Raw genomic sequence first — 25,967 nt, 5'->3', positions numbered from 1 at the left:
CCTATGTTTTTAAGTCATCTATCTACCAGACAGACCCGTTTCCCTAAAAAGAAAGAATATGAGATGAAGGAGGAAAGGAAATGATGCTATCTGTGTATCATCTCAGTTACTCCTCCCAATACCACCAGCAGGTAGACGGTACTATTCCCACTTAAAGAAACTGGGGTTCAAGGATGTGAAACAACTGGACTAAGGTCATATGGTGAGATGATGAAAGAATGATTCCTACCCAGTCCATCTGATTACAGCATCTTTCTTATTTTTATACAGTCTGGGGACTAAAGAAAGAAAAAACTGAAACCTATCTGGACTGTTTCTGAGTCCATTCCCTTCTTTAAAATTCCATCCATGACCTCCGTCAACTTAAGTTCTCATAAATGCCTTCTCAGGATCTCTATGTCAGGATATCCGTGGATCCCCTTTAAGCAGCTCAGCTCTGGTGAACTATTAAAACACCAAAACAGGATCTTTCAAAGTGAGTGAGCTACACCATAATTTTCTCTGCCTCTCCTGTTTCACTTAAGCATGGGGGGATATGCACAACCGTGTAAATCCTGTTTGGCATTACCCTCAGCTACCGGCAATCATCTTTGAATTCCTCACCAGCATTTGCTGAATGAAGAACAATGACAATGAGATATTCAGTGACTGATGGCAAAGTTACTAAACATCTAGATTTCCTGATTTGTGCTTCCTCTCACACTGTCTTTTTCAGGTTAAGATAAAAGACTTTGTTGTTCAGAGGCCTTCCCAAAAATAGCATGCAGTGATTCTTTAGGGAAGCTCAGGCTTAATTAAAAGAGGTTGCTCTTTTCTGGTATCCTTTGTTGTGTTCCGTACATACACCCCCGTTCTCCCTTCACTAGTTCCTGTCGCTCCTACTCACTCTTTGACTGTTATCCATTCTTCATTGTATCATCCAGAGTGAATCAATTTCAATGGAGTATTGCGTAGTATTTGCCACCTGTTCCTTCCTCTCCATCTTACCAAGGCCCTGTTCTTTTGGCAAGCATTTACTGAGCATCTACTATGTGCCAGGTTCTGTGTCAGCAGCTGGTCCTCATAATTTCATTTCTGATAATCACAATAGCTTCCAAGTGGATCTCCCTGCCTTAAGTTTCTCTCTGAATTCATCTACTGCATCCCGCTACTAAACCAATCTTTCTAAAGCTCTGCTTTGTAAACATCATTCTCCACTCATTTGGCCACAGGATTAAGTCCCTACTTATTAGCTCTCTCCTATATGCCCTCAAGATGCCCTTTAGACTCTCTTTTTTTCTCCATACACAATCTACATCTACTATGTTCTATTCATTTGCTCCCCAGCATGCCATATGCATTTCCACCTCTGTGTCTTATAGCTCGTTGAATTTCCAAATTCCATTCCAGGTGTACTTAATAAATGTCTTGGGGAAAACTCGCTATCCCTGGGATGGCAGAGGATGCTGCCCAACCAACAGGTTCTAGCCGAAAAGTGACCTAACACTCATCCCAAAGAGGAGTCTGAATGACCTGGACTTAGGGATGAGAAGCAATTCGAACCACATCTGTCTAGAGAGGTCCAATGACCCAAAGTGTTGCCAGCAGATGGGTTTCTTAGGCAACCTTGCTAAATCTTGAGATGAGAAATCCAGTCAACTCACTCTTTCATTCCCTCAGCTATTCAACAAAATAGTTATAGAGTATCCTGTGTTAAACATTGTAATCAGTGCTTGGGAAACAACAGTGAAAAAGATAAACAGATTCCTGCCCTCATGGAGCTTTTAGTAGAAAATACAGACATTGGACACATCAACAAGTGAGTAAATAAAATAATGCAAGTGTGGGAGAAGTGTTAATAAAAAGAGAATTAAAGTGTTAAGACACAGCAGAGTGGGATATGCTAACTGGAGATGGGTGGTGCTCTCACCCAAAGAAGCTCTCTCTGAGGAAGAGACATTTAAATTAAGATCCAAATGATGAGAAGCCAAACACGCAAAATGATACGCCAGGCTCTTGAGTTGAGCATACACTCAACACACATAAATGCGTGCATGTGCAAGCGAGCACACATGTACACACACACACACACACACACACACACATTTTTTGAAGCCAATGCAGGCCGATAAACTCACAAGCTTGGGTCTTATGTGTAGTTCATTTGTCCACTGCAGATGTTGCAGCCAGTCCTTTCTTTCATAACCAAAACAGCTTCTCTTTCGATTAAACAAATAGATAATAAGCCTTTTGGTTTATGGGTCTCTCTCAAATGATTGGGATTTAGTTCCCACCTATATATTTTTTTTCTACTTTGTCCTGCTATTTATTTCCAACTCAAATTTACATAACATTTCTAGAACCCAACATAGCACTCTAGTGATCCTCATCATTCTGTATATTGAAAATAACTGCTTGTTACTTTTTAAAGTTGGTATATGCCAGCTCTTAAGGAAATCTGGAAGTTGCTTTCCATACCTCGTTGATTAACTGGATCTTTAGCTACGTAGGCAACATAGTCTGTAGTATCCTATAAAAAAGGGAAAATGATTGCATTTAAAATGAATGGATTGTACTGTTGAAAAATAAGAGTACATTTAGGACACGATACTGAGGAAAGCACTTAAATATTAATGTTTCTTTTTAAAGAGAAAAGGAAAGCATCTTAGGAAGGAACATAAACAAATATACACTATATAATTTAGCACTTGTGCGGTCCATGTTCTCTGCCTTTTGGAGACAGAATCTGAAGATTAAAAATGTAAAGGCAGACCATACCACTCAGAATAAAAGAAAATGCAGGTAGGGAATATGTTAGGACATAGATTCTTAAAAAATGGCTAGGGACTATGACTCTCCCGTGTTGAAAGTTGAAATACCAGGGGTTACATTAGTTATCACAAAGGTGTCACAAACTAGGATGTGGCATCATGATTTCCAGGTGTCCAAATAGATGCCACGTATATCAAAAAATAAATGGATTAAAGAAACACTTTGGACACACACACACTGAAAGTAAAGGATGAAAAAAGACATTTCATGAAAATGGAAACTAAAACAAAATTTGGAGTAGAAACACTTATACCAGACAAAATAGACTTTAAAACAAATTATAACAAAAGACAAAGAAGGACCCAGTAATCCCACTTCTGGGTATTTATCTAAAGAAACACAAAACAGTACTTCAAAAAGAACTGTGCATCCATATTTTCATCACAGCATCATTTATAATAGCCAGGATATAGAGGCAACCTGGGCATCCATCCATGAATAAAGAAGAGGTGGTACATATATACAATAGAATATTACTCAACCATAAAAAAGGATAAAATCTTGCCATCTGTAACAACATGGATGTACCCAGAGGGTATTGCGCTGAGTGGAGTAAGTCAGACAGAGGAAGACAAATGTCATATGATTTCACTTGTATGTGGAATCTAGAGGACAGATAAATGAACAAATAAAACAGAAACAAGCTCATAGATACAGAGAACATTTTGATGGTTGCCAGATGGGGGGTTAGGGAGATAGGTGAAGGTGGGAGGGAATTAAGAGGCACAATTTTGGTAGTTACAAAACAGTCATGGGGATGTAGAGTATAGCATGGGGAATGTAGTCAGTAGTATTGTAATAACTATGTATGGTGACAGATGGGCACTGGATTTATTGGGATGATCACTCTGTAAGTTATATAACTATCTAATCACTATTGTGACATAATGGTGTATGTCAACTATAATTGAAAAACACAAAATATTTTTAAAAATTAAAAAAACACTGGGTTTTGTCTTTGGCTTGCTTGTGCGTAGTGCGAGTTAACTTAAGGAATAATAAAGCAGACATACAAGAATTTATTTGATCAATATAAGAAAGGAAAAACCATTTTTGAAAAAGAGAATCCATTAAAACCTAATTTGTTAAAAAAGAGATGTGCTGCTGACTTTGTAAAAACAAAAAGCCACTTGGTAATTCTGATTTTTATGGAAAACAACTAAGCTAATTAATAATAAGATTTTAATAATTAAAGATGCTTTTTGTTATCTCAGTTCTCAGGGAAAAAAAATACACAGTGCCATTTGCAGATTAGAAGTATGACTCTCTAGAGGGAAGATACAATCAACTGGCAGGAAATAAAAGCCCATGTTTGTAATACCCTCAAGGACAATCACTTAATAACCTACAATGAATCATACAGGAAGCAGATCTCAGGGTCAGCATAACTCGTCTTCAATTGTTTTAAAAAATAACACATACCTAAGCAAATCTCTCTTATGCAAAAAGAAAAGTTTTGAAATATCTTGTAAATTAATAAGGTTATATCTATCCGCTTTGTTTTATACTAACTTAGAAGCAAAGCCACAACTGCTGGGGGCTTGGCTGCTATTTTTAAAATTAAAGAGGTGGTATGCCACGAGAAATATTGTCTGGCAATTAGATGATGGGAAAGAGGTCACAGGACCTCGCCAGACCTCAGTTTCCTCATCTTCAAAAGTGTCCAACATTCTTATAGTTCTAAAATTCTTTAACTGTAAATACGTGGGAGGATTTAAAGAATGTTAAAAGTAAAACACAAATAGTGGGGGGTAAATGTAAGAAAATGTATTTAACTTGGCGAGACTCATCAGTGCATTTGTAAAATGGGGAAAGTATATGTAGATACAGAAGCATCACCAAGAATTGTCTTCAGGGCTGATGGAAGGAAGACAAGTAAACTATTTTCGAGAAGAAAGTAAAGGTAAGGTGAGCAAAGGTCAAGAAGTGAGGAAGAATACCCAGTATTTTTTCAACTTTGGAGAAAATAGGGTAGAAAGAAGGGTACTATATTGGGCCATGGAGACTTCGCTTCCTACCCCTTGTACCGAGTTAGCTGTGAAGTTGTAAATTATCTCAGTGAAATAAAATAAAAATGGACATGTGTTAGCAACAGTGGTGATTGTCATCTCTTATCACTCTGTGCCCGGCAATGTGCTACCATTTCACTTAATTTTCACGACACTGTGAGGCAAGGGTGATCATTCACCATTTTATAGATGAGGATCCTGAAGCTTACGATAAATAAGTCAAGTCTACATGGCTCCAAAAGCTGGCACTCCTCCCTACTGCCACCTTGACCTGAAGGTAAAACTTCACTCGGAACCTCTCATGCCAACGTATACGGTGGCTCCAGTTTTAATTTCGAATCAGCAGGCTTTCTCCACAGCTGTACAGAGCACAGAGGTCCCACTCATTTCAGGAGGTACAAACTGCCACAGCAGTTGCAAACTCTTTACTATTTATTTTTGGTAGGGGCAATACTTTTGTCGGTTGAAAGAACTACAGAAGTAAAGACACATGAAGACAGTCTAAAATGAATTAGAATTCTGAACCATGATTCTAGAGACATCACGCAGGACATGCTCATGGTAAATGAAACGATTTGCGAACCAATCCTAAAAATGACAGCAACTCTTGAAACTCAAAAGGGGAAATTTAAGGCAAATTAAATAGCTAAAACGATTCCTCACATTACACTTAGAGAACTCGGTACTTTAAGTATCTTAAAGAAAGTATTTCAATTCCTTCATGAATGACCGAATGAGAATGAGAAGAGGCAGTGCTGGCATTTCAGGCTGGATTCAGTTAACTCACTCTGCTACCAACCATATCCCTTGGTGTTGCTGTGAGGCCAGATTACAAGGCGGATGGATCAGAGTTCAGAATTAGTACAGGGCTCACATTGCAGCTGCTAAGCGCCAGGCACCTTGCATGTCCCCATTCGCTACTGAATCCACAGTTAGCCATCGGTGGAATCTACTGGGGAAAAGGTGGAACTCTTCAAATTTGGTTTAATTTTAAATGCTGGCACCATGGAACTAAGATAGTCATTTGAAAATAACCATACCCAAAACTGAAAGGTGAGGAAGTAGTGAATCCTAAAGGGAAAATTAAGTATGCATTAACGAAAGAAAAAAACAATGATTTGAAATTCTGTAAAGGCTGCCTTTCTTCCATATGCTTTAAGGATGTTTGGAAGGCAGTTTGTCTAGGTTTGACATGTTTAAATACTTTGAGCCACTATTAGCCAATGGAATGACAAGTAACTACTGAAATGTTTTTTAAAAATTGACTAATGTAAAAAGCACTTTACTATGTATTTCACACACACAAAAATTACACCACCACACAAGTGGAAGAACTTGCTTAAATACTTTAGATGCCAGTAAAAGAAGGAATGATTAAACAAAGTAACTTCAGAATTTTATTTCCTTTTAAATATTTAGCTTCAAGATAATATAAATCAAAACTCTGCAGTGACATCAGCTGCAGTGACATCAGCTGACAGATTTCATTTTTACTACCACTGCATACCTCTCTTGAATTATGGGTCCTATCATTTATGATCCTAAATTTTATTCCTCAGTTGAAAGAAAGAAACTAAATGTAATGGAGGGAAAAAAACTGTTAAAGTGGATTTTATTGCCTCATTTCTGAAGGATATAATGTTTAATAATAATAAATGCTTTGCAGAAAAGAAGGTAATACATTGTCAGTAAGGGTAAGGCCAGTATATGTTCCCCATGTTTTCTTGACATTATTGATGATCAATCATGAAAGTCAGACTGTCCCCTCCTCTAATCTTCTGTATGTTTGCAGATACAAGAAAAATGTCACGATGTCATGGAAGAGCAGAAACCTCCTTCTACTACCTTAGTTTAAATAGATTTGCATCTTGTTCAGCCACAGGATTCCTACTTTCATTACCCCTCTCCTTTTGCTCTGGTCCAGAAATGATGCAGTACAGAGTCAGAGAATGACCCTTCATTCTGCAAAGTAGGTTGCAGAGAGAACACTGGCTCCGTCCTGCACCATTCATGGAAAATGAGCCCTACGCGGCCTCGTGGTAGGGAGGAACTGCAGTTCTTTCTCCCCAGCTGAGCATTACCTCCATAAGTTTCTGCAAACCTCATTGCTCATTCTAGATTAGACTTAGTTGCCATGTATGGCAGATAGGCTTCTCCTCATCTGCCAAATCCAAATGATTAGTAGGATCTACTTGGAACTCTGTGTTGAGAAGAATTCTGAGAAAGGACTTGCAACAGATGTATAACACATTTGTTTTTCATGACTTTGATATTATCTACAAGAAGCTTCTCAAAAGATAACTCCATGGCTAATAACACAATGAAGTATTATTAGATAATCTACTAATCCAACTATTTTTAAAATCAGTAACAGGAAATATTTTGTCAAACCACATTTTTGATTACCTGTTATATGTAGCTATTCACAAATTATAATAAGATATTTAGAAAAGACATGTAGTGTCTAACATGCTTTATGTAGAAATTCTTTTAACTTATATAGAAGAATTTTTATGAATCCATACTTACAGGATCCCCTCCAGAGGCAAATGAAATAGACTGCATATGATGATTTGCAATAATCTGGAAAACATAAACAAATTAAACATGTATGATGCTCTAAATTAATTATTCCTAGTTACATACAATCTAACAGTAATGTACATTTCTTTTTGTTTTTGCCTGGACGACATCCTTTGGAAACCACTTCACCCACATTCTATAATAATCTCACTTAGATGTATTTGACATGCCCATTTCATTGCCCCTCTCCTTGCAAGTGGACATAAGACGTAGGCCAATCAGAAGACACCTGGATACAGCAGAACCAATCAATGTCATTGGGGAGGAACTGATATGGACAACAGGAGAGAATACATTTCTCTCTGCCATTAAGGACCGTGTAAGCCCAAAGCTTCTGGGAGTCAGCCATCTTTTGCTGACATGTGGGAAAAGCCTGCTGCAAAATGAAGCTTTCTCTCTGGAGAAAATCAGCTGAGATTTAAAAATAGAAAAAAGTCTGGTGGTAACATTTGATTCATCCTTTCAACCAATACATTTCCCGTCACCCTTTATCTCTTTTTCTATATTACTTATTAATTTATTTTTATATAAATTAGTTTGAATTGGGCTGCAGTCATTCTCCACCAAAAGTATTCTAAGGCACTAACATTAAGATTTCCAGTAAGAAGTAAGACTATCAGAGTGAACTGCATTAGTTAGCCAAGAAGACTCTCTCTTTTAGTTGATATTCTAGGGTTGCTTGTTTGTAATCCCCACAGTTTGTAATCCCCACAATCCCAATTTCCAGAGATGCATTTATCATACTGTTTTGAAGGTTCATTAAAATACCAACTGTGTACCTATTAGCTAATACTGCCTTCAGAAGTAGATTCGGAGCTATTAAAGTTGCTTCTATACTACGATGACAAAGCAGTTCTAGATGTATATCCAACAGAACTGTGTAAATATGAACACCAAAAGATAGTCTAAAGAAAATGACTCTCCTTTTCATAATAGCCCACAACTGGAAACAATCCACTAGTGACAATTGTGATATTTAAACAATGAACTACTACATAGCAACACCATGTTTCTTGGGCAGAAGCCAAACACAAAGAATATATGCCACATAGTTTAATTTATATAAAGTTCAAAAACAGGCAAAATTATTTTACTCTGTCTGCAGTCTGATACTGGTTACGTCTGGGGCAAAGGAAAGGAGAGCAAGTGGTTTTCTGGGACCCTGCAAATGGTGTTTCTTTATCTGGGTATTGTGAAGATGTCAATTCTCCCCCCAGATTAGTCTGTAATTTACATGCAATTCCAATAAAAATTCCACTAATGTCATTCAGGGAACTTTTCATGCTGCATCTAAAATTCACATGGAATAAATATGCAAAAAAAGCTAAAACAATTTTTTAAAGAACAGAGATCAAATTTTTTCCTATTAGCAAGGCATATTATAAAACTATAGAAATTCATTAAAATACAAAGTCTAAAAACAGTCTCACATATTCATGGATTTTTAGTCTATAATAAATGTGGCACCAAACAGCAGAGAAAAGGACAAGTGATTAAATTAGTGGAGTTGGCTGAATTAGCTATATATATGGTAAAAATATATAAATATTATAAATTCTGTACTCATCTGTATAAATAAACAAATGTTTGATTCATATAAGATCTACCAGTATATCAGAAGACAGATAAAGATTATGTTTGTGGTCTCTGAGGTAAGAAAAATCCATCTTAATAGACAGAAAGAAACGTACAAAAACCTTCACATTTGATTACTTAAAAACTCATTTTAGGGCCGTCCCGGTGGCTCAGGCGGTTGGAGCTCCGTGCTCCTAACTCCGAAGGCTGCCGGTTCGATTCCCACATGGGCCAGTGGGCTCTCAACCACAAGCATGCCAGTTCAATTCCTCCAGTACCGCAAGGAATGGTGGGCAGCACCCCCTGCAACTAAGATTGAACATGGCACCTTGAGCTGAGATGCCACTGAGCTCCCGGATGGCTCAGTTGGTTGGAGCGCTGGCTCTCAACCACAAGATTGTCGGTTCGACTCCTGCAAGGGATGGTGGGCTGTGCCCCTGCAACTAGCAATGGCAACTGGACCTGGAGCTGAGCTGCGCCATCCACACCTAAGACTGAAAGGACAACTTGAAGCTGAACGGTACCCTCCACAACTAAGATTGAAAGGACAGCAACCTGACTTAGAAAAAAGTCCTGGAAGTACACACTGTTCCCCAATAAAGTCCTGTTCCCCTTCCCCAATAAAATCTTTAAAAAAAAACAAACCTCATTTTAAAACTTTTATATAAGAAAAGACTCCTGGAACAATACAAACAACAGGAAGAGAGAATATATTGGAACATGTAAAACAGAAGTATTTATATACAGAGCTCATATGGAATCCCTATGAATCAATAAGAAAAAGAAAGAAACCCAAAACAAAGCCAGTTGATTTTCAGAACACAAATGTTCCATAAGCCTATTAAAAAATAATCAATCTCCAAGAAATCAAGAGAATTCAAAATAAAACAAGATACCATTAAATTGATAAAATTGTTCATGTTCAACAAAATTGTGTGTGGCGAGGGTGTGGATATTCTCAAACACTGCTGGCTAGAGCTTAAATTTGTACAGGAACTTTGGAGAGCAATTTGACTGTATTTATTAAAACCAAAGTATGCATATTCTGCACTTACACCTTCCATCTTCTAGGTATTTATTCTAGAGAAGCACTGGCACATGTGGATGTTCATTTATCCAGTTTATAGTATCAAAAAACGGGCAACTATGTTTGCATAGTTAGGTCATCTATAGTACAGCTTTACAAATAGAATGCTATGAAAAAATATGTGTACTAACAAAGCTAAATCTTCAAGACACTGCTGAGGGGTTTGTTTTGTAAGTTGAAGGCAGTTATGTGAGACATGTTTTTTAAAAAAGGAAGATTTTTTCCACGAGGACCTAAGATCCATGTAAATGCAAAGAAAAAGGATTTAAAGGATACACACCAATAATAGTGTAAGGTTACCTCGTGTAAAAAGAAATGGGACCCAGTATTTTCTCAGTATTAACTTTTGTAAAAGGACACGGATAATATACTTATTTGTAAATTTAACTTTTTCTAATGAGAAAAATTGAAAAAGTGTTTAATGCATCAGTTCTTAACATGCTGATTTGTGGCTGAGAACAGTGTGTGTGGTTGGAGGAGCGGAGTTAGAAGCCAGTAGAGCAGACAGTAAAATGGTAGTTAACAGGAGCAGATGCGATTGCCCGGGGTGGTGGGAGGAGGAGCAGGAGGAAGGACGAGGGGGAGGAAAGGACAAGGGGGAGGATAAAGCGTTGTTAAGGCGGGCACATATTTTCCGGTTTATAGCATCATAAGCAGCAGAACGGTTAAGTAAGGCGAAGACGAATTAATATTCTCGTATGCAGTTTTTAGGTGTGAATTTCCAATGGAACCACACATAAACCACCAGGCCACGGGGCACTACCGCGAGCGGCTCCCGCCCGACCGGCGCGCCCAGCGGGAGGCGGTGTCTGGGGGTCACGCAGACGCACAGGTCGCGCACGCCGTTCGCGCACGCGCACAACCACGGGGCCGCGTAACTCCGATCTGGTCGAAAACGCCTTGCAGGAGGTTGAGCCGCTTGCACAATGTCGGAAATGAACGAGCTGTCCGAGCTGTATGAGGAGAGCAACGACCTGCAGATGGATGTGATGCCAGGCGAGAGTGACCTTCCGCAGATGGAGGTAGGCAGCGGGAGCCGGGAGCCATCCCCGAACCCCTCCCGCAACGGGGCCGCGCCACAGCTCGAGGAAGAAGGCCCGATGGAGGAGGAGGCGGCCCAGCCAATGGCGGAGCCAAAGGGGGAACGAAGCCTTGCTAATCGCCCCAACCCCGGGGAACAGCCAGGCCAGATCGCAGGCCCTGACTTCGAGAGCGAGGACGAGGGCGAGGAATTTGATGACTGGGAGGATGAGTACGACTATCCGGAAGAGGAGCAACTGAGTGGTGCAGGCTACAGAGTCTCCGCAGCCCTGGAAGAAGCCAACAAGATGTTTCTGAGAACCTCCAGAGCAAGAGAAGCAGCCCTGGATGGCGGTTTTCAGATGCATTACGAGAAGACCCCGTTTGATCAGTTGGCTTTTATTGAAGAGCTTTTTTCACTCATGGTTGTCAATCGTCTGACCGAAGAACTCGGCTGTGATGAGATTATTGACAGAGAGTAGTTACATGCAGGTAGCAGAGGAGGAAACTACTTGAGGAGAGACCCAACATTCCACTGTCTCTCGGGTTTATTCCAAATAGTTCCGTGCCAATGAAGAACTGGATGTTCACCAGAAAATGGTTTTTTGTCTGTTTGTTTTGCAGAATAGAATAGGGCTGTGACTGCACCGTTGTGAAAAAGAAAACAAAGAAGAAGGATCTGAGGACTGACGAAACCTGTTTTCAAGAATGTCCTGCAACACGTATGGCTTTGACTTTGTTATTAATCCAGATTATTTTCTTTGCATTGGGGGAAGTGACTTTTCCTGTTTCACTTTACGGGATGGTTTTGCAAGAATAAATCATGACCAAGACAAACTGCCAGTACAAGAGCCCACTGATACTAATTAGGAAAGAATAAGTAACTTCCAACTTAGGAAATGAGATGTCTTTGAGTTATTTGGACTGAAAACCTGATAAGAAAACTTTGAAGATTCCACTTTGTGATCTAGCAAGGCTAAATTTTTATAGGGTCTGATAAGTTGAATATTCTTAGTATTCCCAGAAGGATAAGCAAACCCAAAAAGAAATATGTATCATGTGTGCTGTATCTTAAAATGTTTCCAAGAACATCTGAAATTTTGTACATGTATCTTGATCATTTATAAAGCTACTGTGAGCCGTAATTCAAGAAAATTCATTGTCTTGACCATTTTTAAAAGTCAAAAATGAGAAAGTCCTTAGTAAATTTTCAAATTTAGACATTAAAATGTATGTGAAAGAACAAAGAAAAACTACTTCTAACATTGTTATATACTAGAGAAATTTTCTGTTTTACTTGCTCTCTGGTTTCATTTAACTTTACAGGCAAAAGACTGGTTGAACTTTTTAACAAGAACTGTTAAGTGAAAATTGTCAAGTAAAAGGAAAGCCCTACATTTAAAAAAGACTGAACAATTATGCCATCAACTTTTAAAGGTTTTTAAACCTGTCCAGAAATCCACCTGAAGTTTCTGAAGTTTCCCTCTGTCTCCTCCTCTAATGAAGCTTGTTATTGGTTATGCACCAGCATTCGAGATAATAAAATTTCTTGTTCTGTGTATTTTGTTTGGCTAATAGCATTGCATACATACTTTACATATTATTTCTTATTGTATTATACTATTTTATTGTATTGCAACCACTTTATGCTCTCAATTTAACCACAATTTATAAGGGAACGTGCTCCAGCTTCAAAACCTGATTTACAAATTAACTTGGGAAACTAAACAGTAAATTCCTGTAAGAATTTGCCAACCTGGGGAAACCTGCGCTATTAATGAGTATGTTGCTGTGGTTATTAACGTTCTAAAGTTCTATGATGATTATGTCAGAAGCCTGTGACCAGTAAATCAAACTACTAGATGTTCTTGCTCCATTATGGCTGTAGAGGACACATCCAATACAACAGGACAGTTCAGAACCTTAATTTATCGTACAGTCATCCTTCCTTTCAGAGGAATTTTTTTCTGTAAAATAGGGGACTAACAAGGATGACAATCACTCAAACACTAGCTTGGAGGGGCAGAAGATAGATAGGGGAAAGACTACACAGGAGGTGACAAACGTCTTAATCCCACTGCCTCCCCCATGCCTCACTTCCTTCATTGCATTTTCAGACAATTTGTAGTTGCAGTCAGAAGACTGGATAAATAATTGCTTATGTGATATGAATTAACAGTACTCTGAATAAAAACTGGAGGCCAATACACAATGAACTCACTACTTGCATTTACCTCTAGGTAAAGATGCCAGGAAACAGGCTTAGAAAAAACAGGTTTACAAACCCGGAGGTGTGATTCCTTCTCTGGGACTAAGTAGGGAGCAGGAAAAGAAAACTCCCTGTTGGGTTTGAAGGCTTATTTTGTGGGGAAAGACCTGCTGAACTCCGCAGCTGATTCCTCTGATGGTGGTTGGTTTTAAAAATAAACAATAACTTGAGAGATCACTGAAATTAACACTTGTTAATTTACTAAAGATAGAAAATGGTAATATTTTTAATACCCCTTGTAAGGGTGTAAAATCAAATGTATTTCTGTTATAAAAGTTATCACAGATTGGAACTAACCTACCTGGTTCAAATCTAGTCTCCACTACTTACTAGCTTAAATTACTTGATCTTTCTGCTTCAGGGTCCTTAACGAAAAATTGGGATTAGATACATGTATATCTTCATTTGATGGGAACTAAACAAAGCAGTTCTGGGGAAATTCTGATCCTGATTTTGTGATGTGAGTAGAGGGAACTTAAAAAAGTTGATGAGCATGTAGTGTGATTTGGGGAGCATTTACTGAATCTATTCATACGTACAATAAATGTTTGCTTAAATCATATCCCACATTGGCTGCCCTAAGGACACATCTGTTTCATTTGGTTCATGCTTATAATTTTAATTTCTTAATTAAAAACCAACACTTATGTGAGAAAGAATAGCAAAACTCCTAGATTTCCATCTTTGACCTTTAGTGACATGGTCATAAGTATCTGATTCACCTTTATATAGGGGAGGTATTGTTTTCCATGTTCCCCAATGTTGTCTCCCCAACATGGTATCCAAGTGGCACTCACCATTTATCATTGTGCTTGCACCATTGTTTTTTCTTGTACCTGAACAGTTTGCATTACCTGCCTGGCCTCTCTAGATACTTGAGACTAAAGGATGTCTTAAGTTTTCTGCCTGTTTTACCTTCTTAATCTCTTTATTACCCTTCTCAATTTCAGTAGTTGTTAAACTTGGTGGGAGAAGTGTAGAAATTAATAAAGATAGGAGTAGAAGCTAGTGAGACTGACATTTTTGTTTAGAACACTACATATATTAAAGTATGTCAAGGAAGTCTGTTTTTTAAATTTTTAAAACAAGGAATATACAAAAAACCCTATAACTTGCTTTTCGAAAATGTGTTTTCCCATCCCAAAATGTAAGTTTTAAAAATTGCAGCATTACATGTTTAATATAGTTTTATCTTTGCCTCTGAGGTTCTGTGAGACATTTTCTGGGAGGAAATCAGTTCTATTTTTGAAGTTCTCAGTGGCTGAAAATAAATATGAACCATCTGATCCATAAAAGCTCTGTTATCTATGAATGTTTCTACAAACTTGAACCTGTTTATGTTTTCAGTCCAAAGTATATCTTAGATGTTAAGGGGCGGGGGGCATTAGTATTTCTTTGTATTTATCTTAGAACTTCAAAGGGTAGCTTTCTTTAAGGAGAATTTAATAAATCCTTTTCTCATGCTGCATCCATAAGGTCGCGTCTCTGCTGCCTTCACCCCTTGAACGTCTTAGTTGCCCTCTTGATGGGATATATAAAGTTTTTCAAGTTGAAGCATCCAGAGTACGACACGTCTTTTTTTTATAAGCCCCACACCCCAAGCCATTTCCCTCAGGCCTGCAGAATAGTTCAAAATTACTTGAGCTGTTACTTTTTTTTTTTTCAATTATTGCTCTTCACTTTATGGCTTATGGGTTTGTTTTGTTTCTTGTTTTATTGGGGAATGTTGGGGAACAGTGTGTTTTTCCAGGGCCCATCAGCTCCCAAGTCGTCGTCCTTCAATCTAGTTGTGAAGGGCACAGTTCGGCTCCAAGTCCAGTCGCTGTTTTCAATCTTAGTTACAGGGGGCACAGCCCACCATCCCAAGCGGGAATTTAACCGGCAACCTTGTTGAGATGTCGCGCTCTAACCAACTGAGCCATACAGCCACCCCGATGGCAGCTTGTTGTTTTCAATCTCGTTGGGGAGGGCACAGCTCACTGGCTCATAGGGGAATCGAACCGGCAACCCTGTTGGTCAGAGCTCATGCTCTAACCAACTGAGCCATCCGGCCGTCCCTGAGCTATTACATTTTATCAGTGAGATCCTGACTTTCGTTCCCATTCTAGCAGTGGGCTGAATACAACTCCATTCCGTGCTACCAGTGCAGAAAAGGTGATTCACTCCCAAAGGTACCTCATTGCTATAACTACAGGTCGTGGAATCCAGCCATGCCCACAGTCCCTACTATTCTGCCACAAAGATTATGGGTGTGTGGCAATACCACCTCTCATTGGCCTGGAAAAACGTCGTGGAGGAGAAGGAAATGCTAAGAATAAACTAAGCCCCCTACCACACACCACAGCCCTATTCTTCCTAAATCACCATATTTTTAGTCACCCAATGGGAAGCCATTTTTTAAAATGCTCATTAGATTCTGCACATGACTGTCAACATATTGGCTCTAGTTCTTCCTACTCTTCCTCTCCTACAAAACTCATAATTCAAGGGCTCCTATACTCAATGAGATCTCATAACTAAAAGCATTGGGTAACCCTGGTACCAAACACGTGGGTGAAAGCTAAAAATAAATTTTACATCTGCAAATGTCTTAAGGGCACAGCATCCGAAAGACTGAATGAATGTTTTACCTTCTACTCAAAAATTGCATCTTCCAAGTACAGTCCCAAATGTTCTGCTGTCATTATACTAACAGTATAACCTCTCTTGGATAACCAATGAAGAGCCAACTGGACAGGAATCTATTTTGAACTGTTTCACATTAAGCATTTTCCTCTATGATGACTTATACTACTGTGTAATCAATGTATTTTATTCTGCTTTTGAATTTAGAAAATAAAGCAGCCCTCAAAACCACAAGTGAAATTATTGACAAAAAAAATGGAAGCCAAAATGTATATAACTGTACTTATATGTTATTGATAAATATATAATTATATGTTATAATATGCTTCCCTTGTTAAGTACTGAGTACATAAAAAGTTCTCAGGGAAGAATGTTTGAGTAAGTAATAAGTACCATGTAACGGGCACTGTGCTAAGTGATTTACATCCATTATCTTACTTAATCCTTTAAATAACCCTATGAGATATAGACTACAATATTGCTAAATCCATCTTCTCAGAAACTCCATGAATACTATAATCTTCATTTTACTGATGAGGAAAATTGCGTGGCAGGGTAACGTGCTCATTGGCGGCAAAGCCAGGATTTCATGTGACCTCAAAATCTCTCAGTGTTTTCTCACTGCTAAGTATACGTTAAACCTTCCTTGAGTCCCTGATCAACAGCACACTCCATAGAGTAAAACCTTAAATATTAAATATTAAAAGTCTTGAATCACTACATATTAGACAAGGAAAAATTAGATTTTGCTACATATAAATAACCTGACACAAAGAATTTAGTTTTTTTAAAAAAAAAAAAAAATCAAGTCCAAACGTGTCCTTTTTTTAATATACACATTCAGCCCAATACCTGTATGTCTTTTACGTTTGCTTCAGCAATGCTGGTTTTTGAGAATAAGGTTCACAATGAAAACAGGCACAGACCATATTATCAGAAATCATCCAAGATGAAAACAACTATGTTTAAATTGTGGAAAGCTTTTCACTCTCACAGGTTGAAAGAAAGAATTTTCTGCTTCAAGTTCAGTTAGCTAGAACATTAACCCTAACATCACCTTCCCTCTCTGTCCTGCATCTGCACCCCCCAACATACAGTCTGTTAGCTCTGATAATGAAATTGCTCTTCTTCGGAGAGGGTTGGTGGAGAGTAATAAATGACTGATTCAAGGATCTGAGTTGTCAAATGGCATTTACTATAGTCTTGGTGCCTTAGTTCTTATTACAAAGTCAATTAGGTAGGGGTAAGTATGCAGGCAGTTAAATGCCCCCGTGACGGGTGACAAATGCTGTTCTAATTATTGTTATTCATAAATCCTTGGCGATTTTTTACCCCGGTGCTTTAGTAAATTTTAGGCACACTCTGTCTGAAGCTTGATTCTCTCTATTATGCCCAGGCTCCTCTAGAAAAATAGGTAATATGTTAAGCTCTACATGACATTCATGATCTTACCTGTTGGTTGTCAAGATTCATCAGTGTGAGGCTGCTTGTTGAGATGGTCAATTTTATATTCATTCCCGAAAACTGAAGATTACTTTTGCCAAGAACTGTTGATAGGAACTTAACTGGAGGCTTTAAAAATAACAAAACAACACTCAGTTATGAATTTTGTTACAGAATGAATGTTTGTTTTATAAATGTTAAAAATGATCAAAGCCCATACTCTTCGTCTTTATTTTACTTTACATAAATCAAAGGAAATGAAATGATTTTTCTAAATAAAAACTTTTTAAAAAATTGGAACGCAGCAAATTCTTCAGTAAGTAGTGAAATTTGAGCCCTCAGAACTTTTCTCAGACATTCCTTTCTCTCCAAGTGTTGGGAGTAGGGGCCTGCTTTATATAAAAGGAATTCCTATGACAGCTTGAACTAGCTGAATTCTCAAGTCCTTTTGAACACAAGTATTTAAAAAAAAAATTTGCTGTCTACTGTGTTTCCCCGAAAATAAGACCTAGCCGGACCATCAGCTCTAATACATCTTTTGGAGCAAAAATTAATACAAGATACAGTCTTATATTATATTATATAAGACCGGGTCTTATATGAATTTTTGCTCCAAAAGACGCATTAGAGCTGATGGTCCAGCTAGATCTTATTTTCGGGGAAACACAGTATATGATCCAGCAATTCCACTTCTTATTATGTACCCCAAAAAACTGAAAGCAGGTACTCAAACAGATATTTGGACATCTATCTTCATAGCAGCATTATTCACAATAGATAAAATGTGGAAGCAACCCAAGTGTCCACTGACGGATGAATGGATAAGCAAAAACTGGTATATACATACAATGGAATATTATTCAGCCCTAAAGAGGAAGAAATTCTGATACATGTTATAACGTGGATGAACCTTGAGGAACGTATGCTAAATGAATAAGACAACTACTATATGATTCCACTTATATGAAGTACTTAGAGTGGTGGAAATCACAGAGACAGAAAGTAGAACAGTGGACTAAGTGTGATTCCTGTTGCCTAGCGTCTTTATTCCAATAAAGCAGATTTTCACACACACACACGCGCACACACATGCACACACACACACACAAAGTAAAGGGAGAGGGTGGAATGGGGAGTAATTATTTAATGGGTATAGAGTTTCAGTTTTACAAGACGAAAAGAGTTCTGGAGATGGATGGTGATGATAATTGCACAACATAAATGTACTTAATATCACTAAACTTTACACTTAAAAATGGTTAATAGATAAACTTTATATTATGTGTGCTTTACCACATTTTTTTAAACTGAGGGAAAAAAGAGTTAAAAAAACATAAAGCGCTTGGAAGAATCCCTGGCATGTATTAAGTACTCAATAAATGCTAGCTGTCAAAGGAAATTAACTCAAATTTTTCTTTTTCTTTTTTTTTTCTCTTTACAGGTGTACTTTGTGGAACAATGATAGCCTGGTTTGTTTTGTTTTGTTTTGGGGTGTGGGCTCCCTACTCCTGAAATGAAAAAGTCTGCAATGAATGAGTCTTTTGTTGGGATCATTCAGTTGAAGCATCCTATTCACAGAGGTTATGAGAAAGCAGAGGAGGCTCGAGGCTACTTTGAGGCCATGGGTTCTGTCAGAGACACTAGTAATAGGGAGTTCTCATAGAATTCAAAGGCCATGTGTCAGAGTTTTCCATACCATGCGGCTCATCTGAGTCATTCTGGGTTACACTGGGTTCAGCACTATGCAAAGTGATAAAGAACGAGAAAAAAGGAGGCAGGGTGGCAAGGAAATAGAGGGCTAAGTTGAGAATCTGAAGACCTGCCTTCTACGGCGGGCTCTGATCTTCGTTGCCCTCATCACTCAAGGAAAATCTCTTCTCTGAGCCACAGTTTAGTAGCTGGAGAAAGGAGAGGGTTCCACTGGAAGATATCTAAAAATTCCTTCCTTCTTCCACAGTTTACAATTCTATGATAATTATCTTAAGAACCTTTACACATCCCCTTTGGACTTTTCAAAGCAACTAAACATTCTAGGGTTAATAGCTACTTACTGATAATAATACTAACTACCATTATTGTTGAAAGTCTACTATATGTCAGACACTGTTAGTCACTCTGTAGACATCACGTCATTTAATTCTTACACAGCCCTATAAAGTAAGTGCTATTTTCTCCCATTTTACAGATTAGGAAATCAAGGATCCACGAGGTGAAGTGACCAGCCCAAGATCACACAGTTACTAGTGTTAAAGAAAAAGCAAATGGAGTCACTTATGCTAAAGCCCATGACACTAAACCCGAACTTAACACCTGACCTATTTGCAGTTTCAACCTTTTCCAGGATTGCATTCGGAATTGGTCAATCTGGAGTTTTCTGGTCAGTACCAAAGCGGTAATCTCTCACCTTCCGCCTTCTCCCCATCCCACAAAGGAAGCTGATCTGCCTGACAAGACACCTGCCTTTCCCTAAGGGAAGGTAACCTTGCCTGAAACAATCCTTGCTTTTCTTTTGCTAATAACTTTCTTGTCCGACAGTTCTGCCTATAAAAGCCTTCCATGGTGTATAGCTTCTCAGATCACCTCTCTATTTACTAGATGGGACACTGCTCAATTCATGAATCACTCATAAAGCCAATTAGATCTATAAATTTATTCGATTGAATTTTTGTTCTTTAACAGTAGGTGGCAGGAGCAGGATTTAAACCCAAGTATGAAAAATCTTCCTCTGCCCATGTGCTATTACCTCACATCTACAAACACCCATGTTTCTGCTTGAAAATAGGTCAAGGAGTTTAAAAAGTCTAAAATGCTAAAATGTAGAATACATGCATTATATAATATTCAACTTGGAAGGTACCAAACTGGTCATCTGGTTCAACAACTTTACAGGAACAAAAATGGAGTCGCAGAGAGATGAGGTAGCATGTTCAATGAAAAGTAAAGACCCAGACCTGGAACCCAGATTTTCTGACTTGAAACCCAGGTGTTTTCTCTGCTCTGTCACTCTAGGCATCACCATTTAAGAGAGTGTCAGGCAAGTCAGAAAAATTTGAGAGACCAGAACAATTTTGAGTGCATCTCTGGTTATCACGCCAAATAATAAAGGCCATTCTGAACCTTAGGTCATATGTTGGAATGAACTAACAACTATTTTGATATTATCTCTCCCATAGTTGAAATATAAAACAAGAAAATCACACCAATATTTACCTTACGCTTTTTAATGGCTCCGTTTACCCCAGGAACAGCTTCACACAGGCGACTTATTGCTTCCCTACAGAACAGAAACCATATAGAGACTTAGCATACTATCTAGCACGCAGTAAGTGTTCAATAAATGTTAGCAAGTATTATGACTACAATGTACACACATATAATGGTGAGTCTGGACATAAACGACCTTCCTCCACTCCCATAGGAGAAAACACCGTTCTTAGTCTTTCTGTAGTTCGAACCCAAGAAAACCCAGCAACAGCCTAGTACTGAAAAATTACTTTACAATTAGGAGTCCTACCATTCACCTTCTTCATCTCTTTTTTTTAACTTGGATTTTCAGTTTTGGTTTTTAGTGTTGTTGATTTTTAACCAGAAGGGAGGGGCGGAACTTTATTGTCTGGGAATATTGCACAGTTTACCTTTAGCAAAATCCTCTCTGTGGTGTTATGAATAAAAAGCTTCATAGTAGCTTCAACTCAGCACCACAGACAATTAAATAAAAAAGAAACCAACACTAGAGGAAGTTTAAAAGGATCAGGAGAGAACTGAACTTAAAGGTGGTCTCAAATGGAGCCTTATTGACTAAGTTACTGCGGCAAGCCATTGAGCTTTCATGTAATTTCACAGAAGAAATGAAAATCAATAACAAATTTCCTCCTTTGCTTATTTTTCTGCCCTTACTATATATTGCATTTCCTGAGAGAAAGGCACCACTAAAATAAGTAGCTGTTCCTTAATGGAAGTGGTGAACGAACTGGCGCCCTCCACTCCAGAAATGCAGTTAGATCTAAGAGCTTTTGTCTCTGGGACTCAACATTCATAACTGCCCAAGCTTTCACTCACGTAATATGAGCCTTTGCCTTGTGGCTTTCAATGCATATATTAAACTTTTCACAAAGCAAATGGAAATCTCTAAGCTTTTTCCCAAGTGCCCTGGAGATCACTGTTTAAATTGGTAAACTATATTAACACACACACACACACACACACACACACACACACACTGCAGTTTTTATATTTCGTCTGGTAGACACTTTGGAAAGATAAGCAGAATTCCCAAAGATTCCAGGCATCATTTTGGATTTATAATGTATGCTTTAGTTCAGATTCCATTTTTTCTGGATAAATGAAACTCTTCTCTAAGGTATTATCTGGTCTGATTTGTGCATAATTACCTGCAACCAAAAGATAGAATGACTTTTTGATTTAGCATATTTTCTCAGGATTTTATATTTATTATTTTTCTAGGATTCTAAACTTTGTCTGTGGAGTGAAATAGAAGGATAACATAGAGGGTTGGGCTCTTTTGCGTGGTTGATGTTTTGAGTCATCTTAATGGTTATTCAATAATTGATAAGGCACATAAAATTGATCAAAATTGGCCTCTGGTGTTGCCAAAATAACTAGTGCCAAAATACCAACCCCACTATGTTGTTGGTATTTCATAAAGAGGTATTATAAGGTATTATCAGATCCTTTACTCCATAAGAGCCTACTGGTCTACTAGAGGACTTTGGCCAAAAAACTCCTTGTAAATGGTTTGAAATAAAAGTAGAAACAAAGGTGGGCATTGATGCTGTTAAGTATAATAACAGTTATTATTAGAAGTTGTTACTTTTTATTAGCACCCTCTCGTTTTACAAAGTGCTTTCCCAGACATTGGGTTTTTTTTTATTCTTATACCAACTGTCGATATCTTCTAACAAAAAGTAAAGCCATGAATTTGAATTAAAGAGAATGCTTTATACCATGAGCACTTCTCAAAGAGGGTTTGGAAGCATGAACCTTTCTGGCAGTGGAGTCTGGAAATTCCAGACAGAGGGAAGAACATGTGCAAAGATAACAAAACAGAAATTATCATAATATGAGGGGAAGTACACTGATCCTCTTTGATATTGCTGGAGCATAAAGTGTGGTAGGACAAGAGTGTCGACAAGTGAATTTGAGTCTGAAAACTTTTTCAGTAAAAGGCCAGAGAGTAAGTACTTTAGATTTTGCTCTTTTGCAACTACTCAACCCTGCCCTTGCAGCTCAAAAGCATTGTAGACAAATGAACATGGCTGTGTTCCAATAAAACTTTATTTCTAAAAAGAGGCAGCTGGCCACATTTGGCCCAAGGGCCACAGTTCACATTCATTATAATTTTAAAACTAAAAATCAGAACAACTACAAGATACTTCACTCTCATTAAATTAGCAAAAATGAAAATTACAAAATTCAGTGTTGGGAAAGATGGGAATAATTCCACTTTAGGTATAGTTACTGCTGGGGACCAGGGTTAATATTAATACCATCTTTCTAGAGAGTAAGTTGATAAAAGATAACATATGTCATAAAGTTTGTCAGAGCTTTTGACAAGCGAGGGAGAATTTGTATTGAAATAGCATTGAGTATGTATATAAAAAAAACATTTATCATAGAGTAAAAAAAAACCCCAAAGCTTGTGATATAGATATAAAACATTTCAATATAAATATTACCACTTGGAATGTTAAGTATGATAGGAAGACTATTGAAATGAGGGGATCTATATAAATTAGTGGGAAAAAGTAGAACTTGAATGGTATATACACACTGGTTAGCAGCTATGTAAAATTAATTCTGTATAAATAGTGATATAGAAAGAACTTATAAACTGAGTTGGTTAAGGTGGTGTGTGAGTGAGTGTGGTTTATTTCTTGTTATTGAGTCTATGAATGTTTAGATGTAAACAACCTGTTTTACCTTTATTGTGCAGTTGATTGGATAAATCCTCTTTTAAAATATTCCAAAAAATGCAAAGTTCCCTCAGCAGGACTTTTGCTCCTGAGCTGGGGTGATATGAAGGCACATCAAGGATGCCCTCATGGGGAGGTGACAGATTTTCTCTCTTTCTTGCCAACCCCCACAGAGAAGTGGGACAACGTTCGTGTTACAGATAATAACACATCTTATTTCTCTCTCTGCTCCTGTCCCAGCTTCGCCTTTAACTCTTCCATCTTTATAGCCCCTAAATCCAGATTTATCTTCTCAGTTTATTTGGTAGACTTGCCTGTTTCCATTCCCCCAAAGTTTCATAAAGAAAAACGTCTTGACCAGATCTAAAACACTTTTACATTAGAAATCCCTACTTCAGAATGATGCGTGATGCTGTAGCAGAGAGTCTGGTTTTAATGAACGAGCGGCTCCTATCTATATGGCCAGGCCCAGTACTAAGCATCTCACTGAGTCTTAGCAATGCCATTTCGAGGTAAGTATTTTATCCACGTTTTACAAATGTGAAAACTAAAATTCAAAGAATTTAAATACTTGCCTCCACATAATGTGGCTGATAGTGGGAGAGACTAAAACGCAAATCCAGGTCTAACTTCAAAACTCACGCTCACCCAGGGAGGGACCATATTGCTAGGTACATGAAAAGGAGGGTCTAGGGAAAGAGGTATATTGGGTGTCCTTCCCTTGCTCACTCCCCAACATAGTGAGGGCTCCTTTTTGGCCAATCCTTAATGCCAATGTGGCTGAGGTAAACTGCCAAGGGAACAGGGCAAAGTAGCGGGATCAGCTCTGGAAATGGCTCCCATGGATGGCCCTAGCCTCGCTCAGGCCTTTGCTTTCTATACTTGGCTATCATCTCCCTGTGGAAGAGAATAGCATCCAGACCCCAGCCATATGCCCAAGTAGGCAAGTGCTCACGTGTGTGCACAGGCTTACTCACTCAGAACTTGAATGTTAGTTGAGGCACCGGAAGCTTCACAGATTCTGAAAATCTCTTGATATACAACTTTTTGCTCAGAAGAAAAAAGGGGAAACTTGTGCTTATGAACTTGCGTTTAAAAAGTAGTTGTTATATTGTACACTATGCCCATAGCAGTGTTATTCACAATAGCTACAACACAGAAGCAACTCAAGTGTCCATCAACAGGTGACTGGATAAGCAAAATGCGGTACTGTATATACATACAATGGAATACTATTCAGCCCAGAAAAGGAAATTATGGAACATGCCACAACATGGATGAACCTTGAGGATACTATGCCAAGTAAAGTAAGGCAGTCACAAAAAGACAAATACTACGTGATCCCACTTATATAAAGTATTTGGAGTAGTCAAAATCATAAAGACAGAAATTAGTGGTTGCCAGGGGTCTGAGGGTAGAGGAGAATGGGGAGTTATTGTTTAATGCGTATAGACTTTCAGTTTCACAAGATGAAAAGAATTATGGGATTGGGTGGTAGTGATGGCTGCACAACAATAATTTATTTAATACCACTGAATATACACCTAAAAATGGTTAAGATGGTAAATTTCATGTTCTGTGTATTTTTACTACCACCACCACCACCACCACCACAAAATTCATTACTAATTTTTTTTTCTTTTTGAGACTCTAAAGAGAGTCACAGACTCTCTTTTCAATAAAAGGCCTGTTTGTACAAACTTTTGTATTCAATTTTAGAGCGCCCACAACCTACCTCATCATAACTAACCCCCAGAAAATCATGTGTGGGCCTCTTGGGAATCCACAGATCCCAGGTTAAGAACCACTGCTTTAAAATAACCTCTCAAATTCTGTTTTCTTTGCTGATAGCAGTGTTAACAAATCTCCTGAAACTCCATCCAGGGAAGACAGATACATGCCTGCATTTTGTTGCCTTTCTTTACAAAGATCTTTTCTTCCCCTCAGACTGGGACCAAGAGATTAACTGTAACATTTTCAAGAACAGACAGTACTTTCAATGCTTTTCTGAAGTTTTAGCTACACCCTCCCACCTACAGCGTTGACTTTATAAATGCTGAGGAAAAAGAAAACAGAGAACCCCGAGTAGGGATTCCTCAGAGGACCTAGGGTGCCCCCACCACCCCAGCTGCCCAAGCAGCCTGGATTTCTGCATAATCCTTTGGTACTGACTTGCCTTGAGACGTTCTCCAGCTAACAAACATTCAGCAAATGTCCTCTCAGAAGAGCAGAATTTGGGGAGTTTAAATGGCTAAAGATTTCCACCCTGGGAGCCTGTACTGGAAGGAAAGAGGGAGAAACGCCCCATAGCACCAACAGTGGCCACTTTGTTTATTGTTTTGCCACATGAGAGGGAAGGGGAGAAGTGGGCTGATGTAAGAGAATGAGAATGCAGATGAAGATTTGCTTTTAAGCATATAAAACCCTGCCTACGCCATAAGACCTAAAAAAGATATTTTGTCTGTCTTAACAGAGTCCAAACCAATCATGCAAACAAAGCCACCTTTCTTCAGCAACCCCTAGCTGCTACAGTACTTGTTATAATTTTTCTGGGTCTTTAACCCTTAAACAGTTAAACTCCTCTGGAAGCAATGTTGCCTACATGCCCTCCC

General features: G+C 38.3%; 2 protein-coding genes across 3 annotated transcripts in view; one reads left to right on the top strand and one right to left on the bottom strand.

Moving 5' to 3' along the window:
• Window positions 1-25,967, bottom strand: part of SHC4 (SHC adaptor protein 4) — a 111,429-nt gene that overhangs the window by 32,635 nt on the left and 52,827 nt on the right. For both annotated transcript variants that reach the window (XM_033108515.1, XM_033108516.1), the window contains 4 exons: window positions 20,633-20,696; window positions 17,432-17,551; window positions 7,350-7,403; window positions 2,458-2,509 (listed from right to left, as the gene is read on the bottom strand). In XM_033108515.1, the coding sequence (XP_032964406.1) occupies window positions 2,458-2,509; window positions 7,350-7,403; window positions 17,432-17,551; window positions 20,633-20,696 (290 nt within the window). The remainder of the gene's footprint in view (window positions 1-2,457; window positions 2,510-7,349; window positions 7,404-17,431; window positions 17,552-20,632; window positions 20,697-25,967) is intronic.
• EID1 (EP300 interacting inhibitor of differentiation 1) lies at window positions 10,908-12,646 on the top strand. The gene has a single exon (XM_033108517.1). The coding sequence runs from the start codon at window positions 10,992-10,994 to the stop codon at window positions 11,565-11,567; it is 576 nt and encodes a 191-aa protein (XP_032964408.1). The 5' UTR covers window positions 10,908-10,991; the 3' UTR covers window positions 11,568-12,646.

Source organism: Rhinolophus ferrumequinum, chromosome 6 (assembly GCF_004115265.2).
Source record: "Rhinolophus ferrumequinum isolate MPI-CBG mRhiFer1 chromosome 6, mRhiFer1_v1.p, whole genome shotgun sequence".
NCBI classification, from domain to species: domain Eukaryota; kingdom Metazoa; phylum Chordata; class Mammalia; order Chiroptera; family Rhinolophidae; genus Rhinolophus; species Rhinolophus ferrumequinum.
Note: the sequence above shows the minus strand (reverse complement) of the source record. Positions and strands in the feature narration are given on the sequence as shown.

What these genes read in the sequence shown, in the direction of transcription:
- EID1 (XM_033108517.1), top strand. Translation starts at nt 10,992, where the DNA reads ATGTCGGAAATGAACGAGCTGTCCGAGCTGTATGAGGAGAGCAACGAC.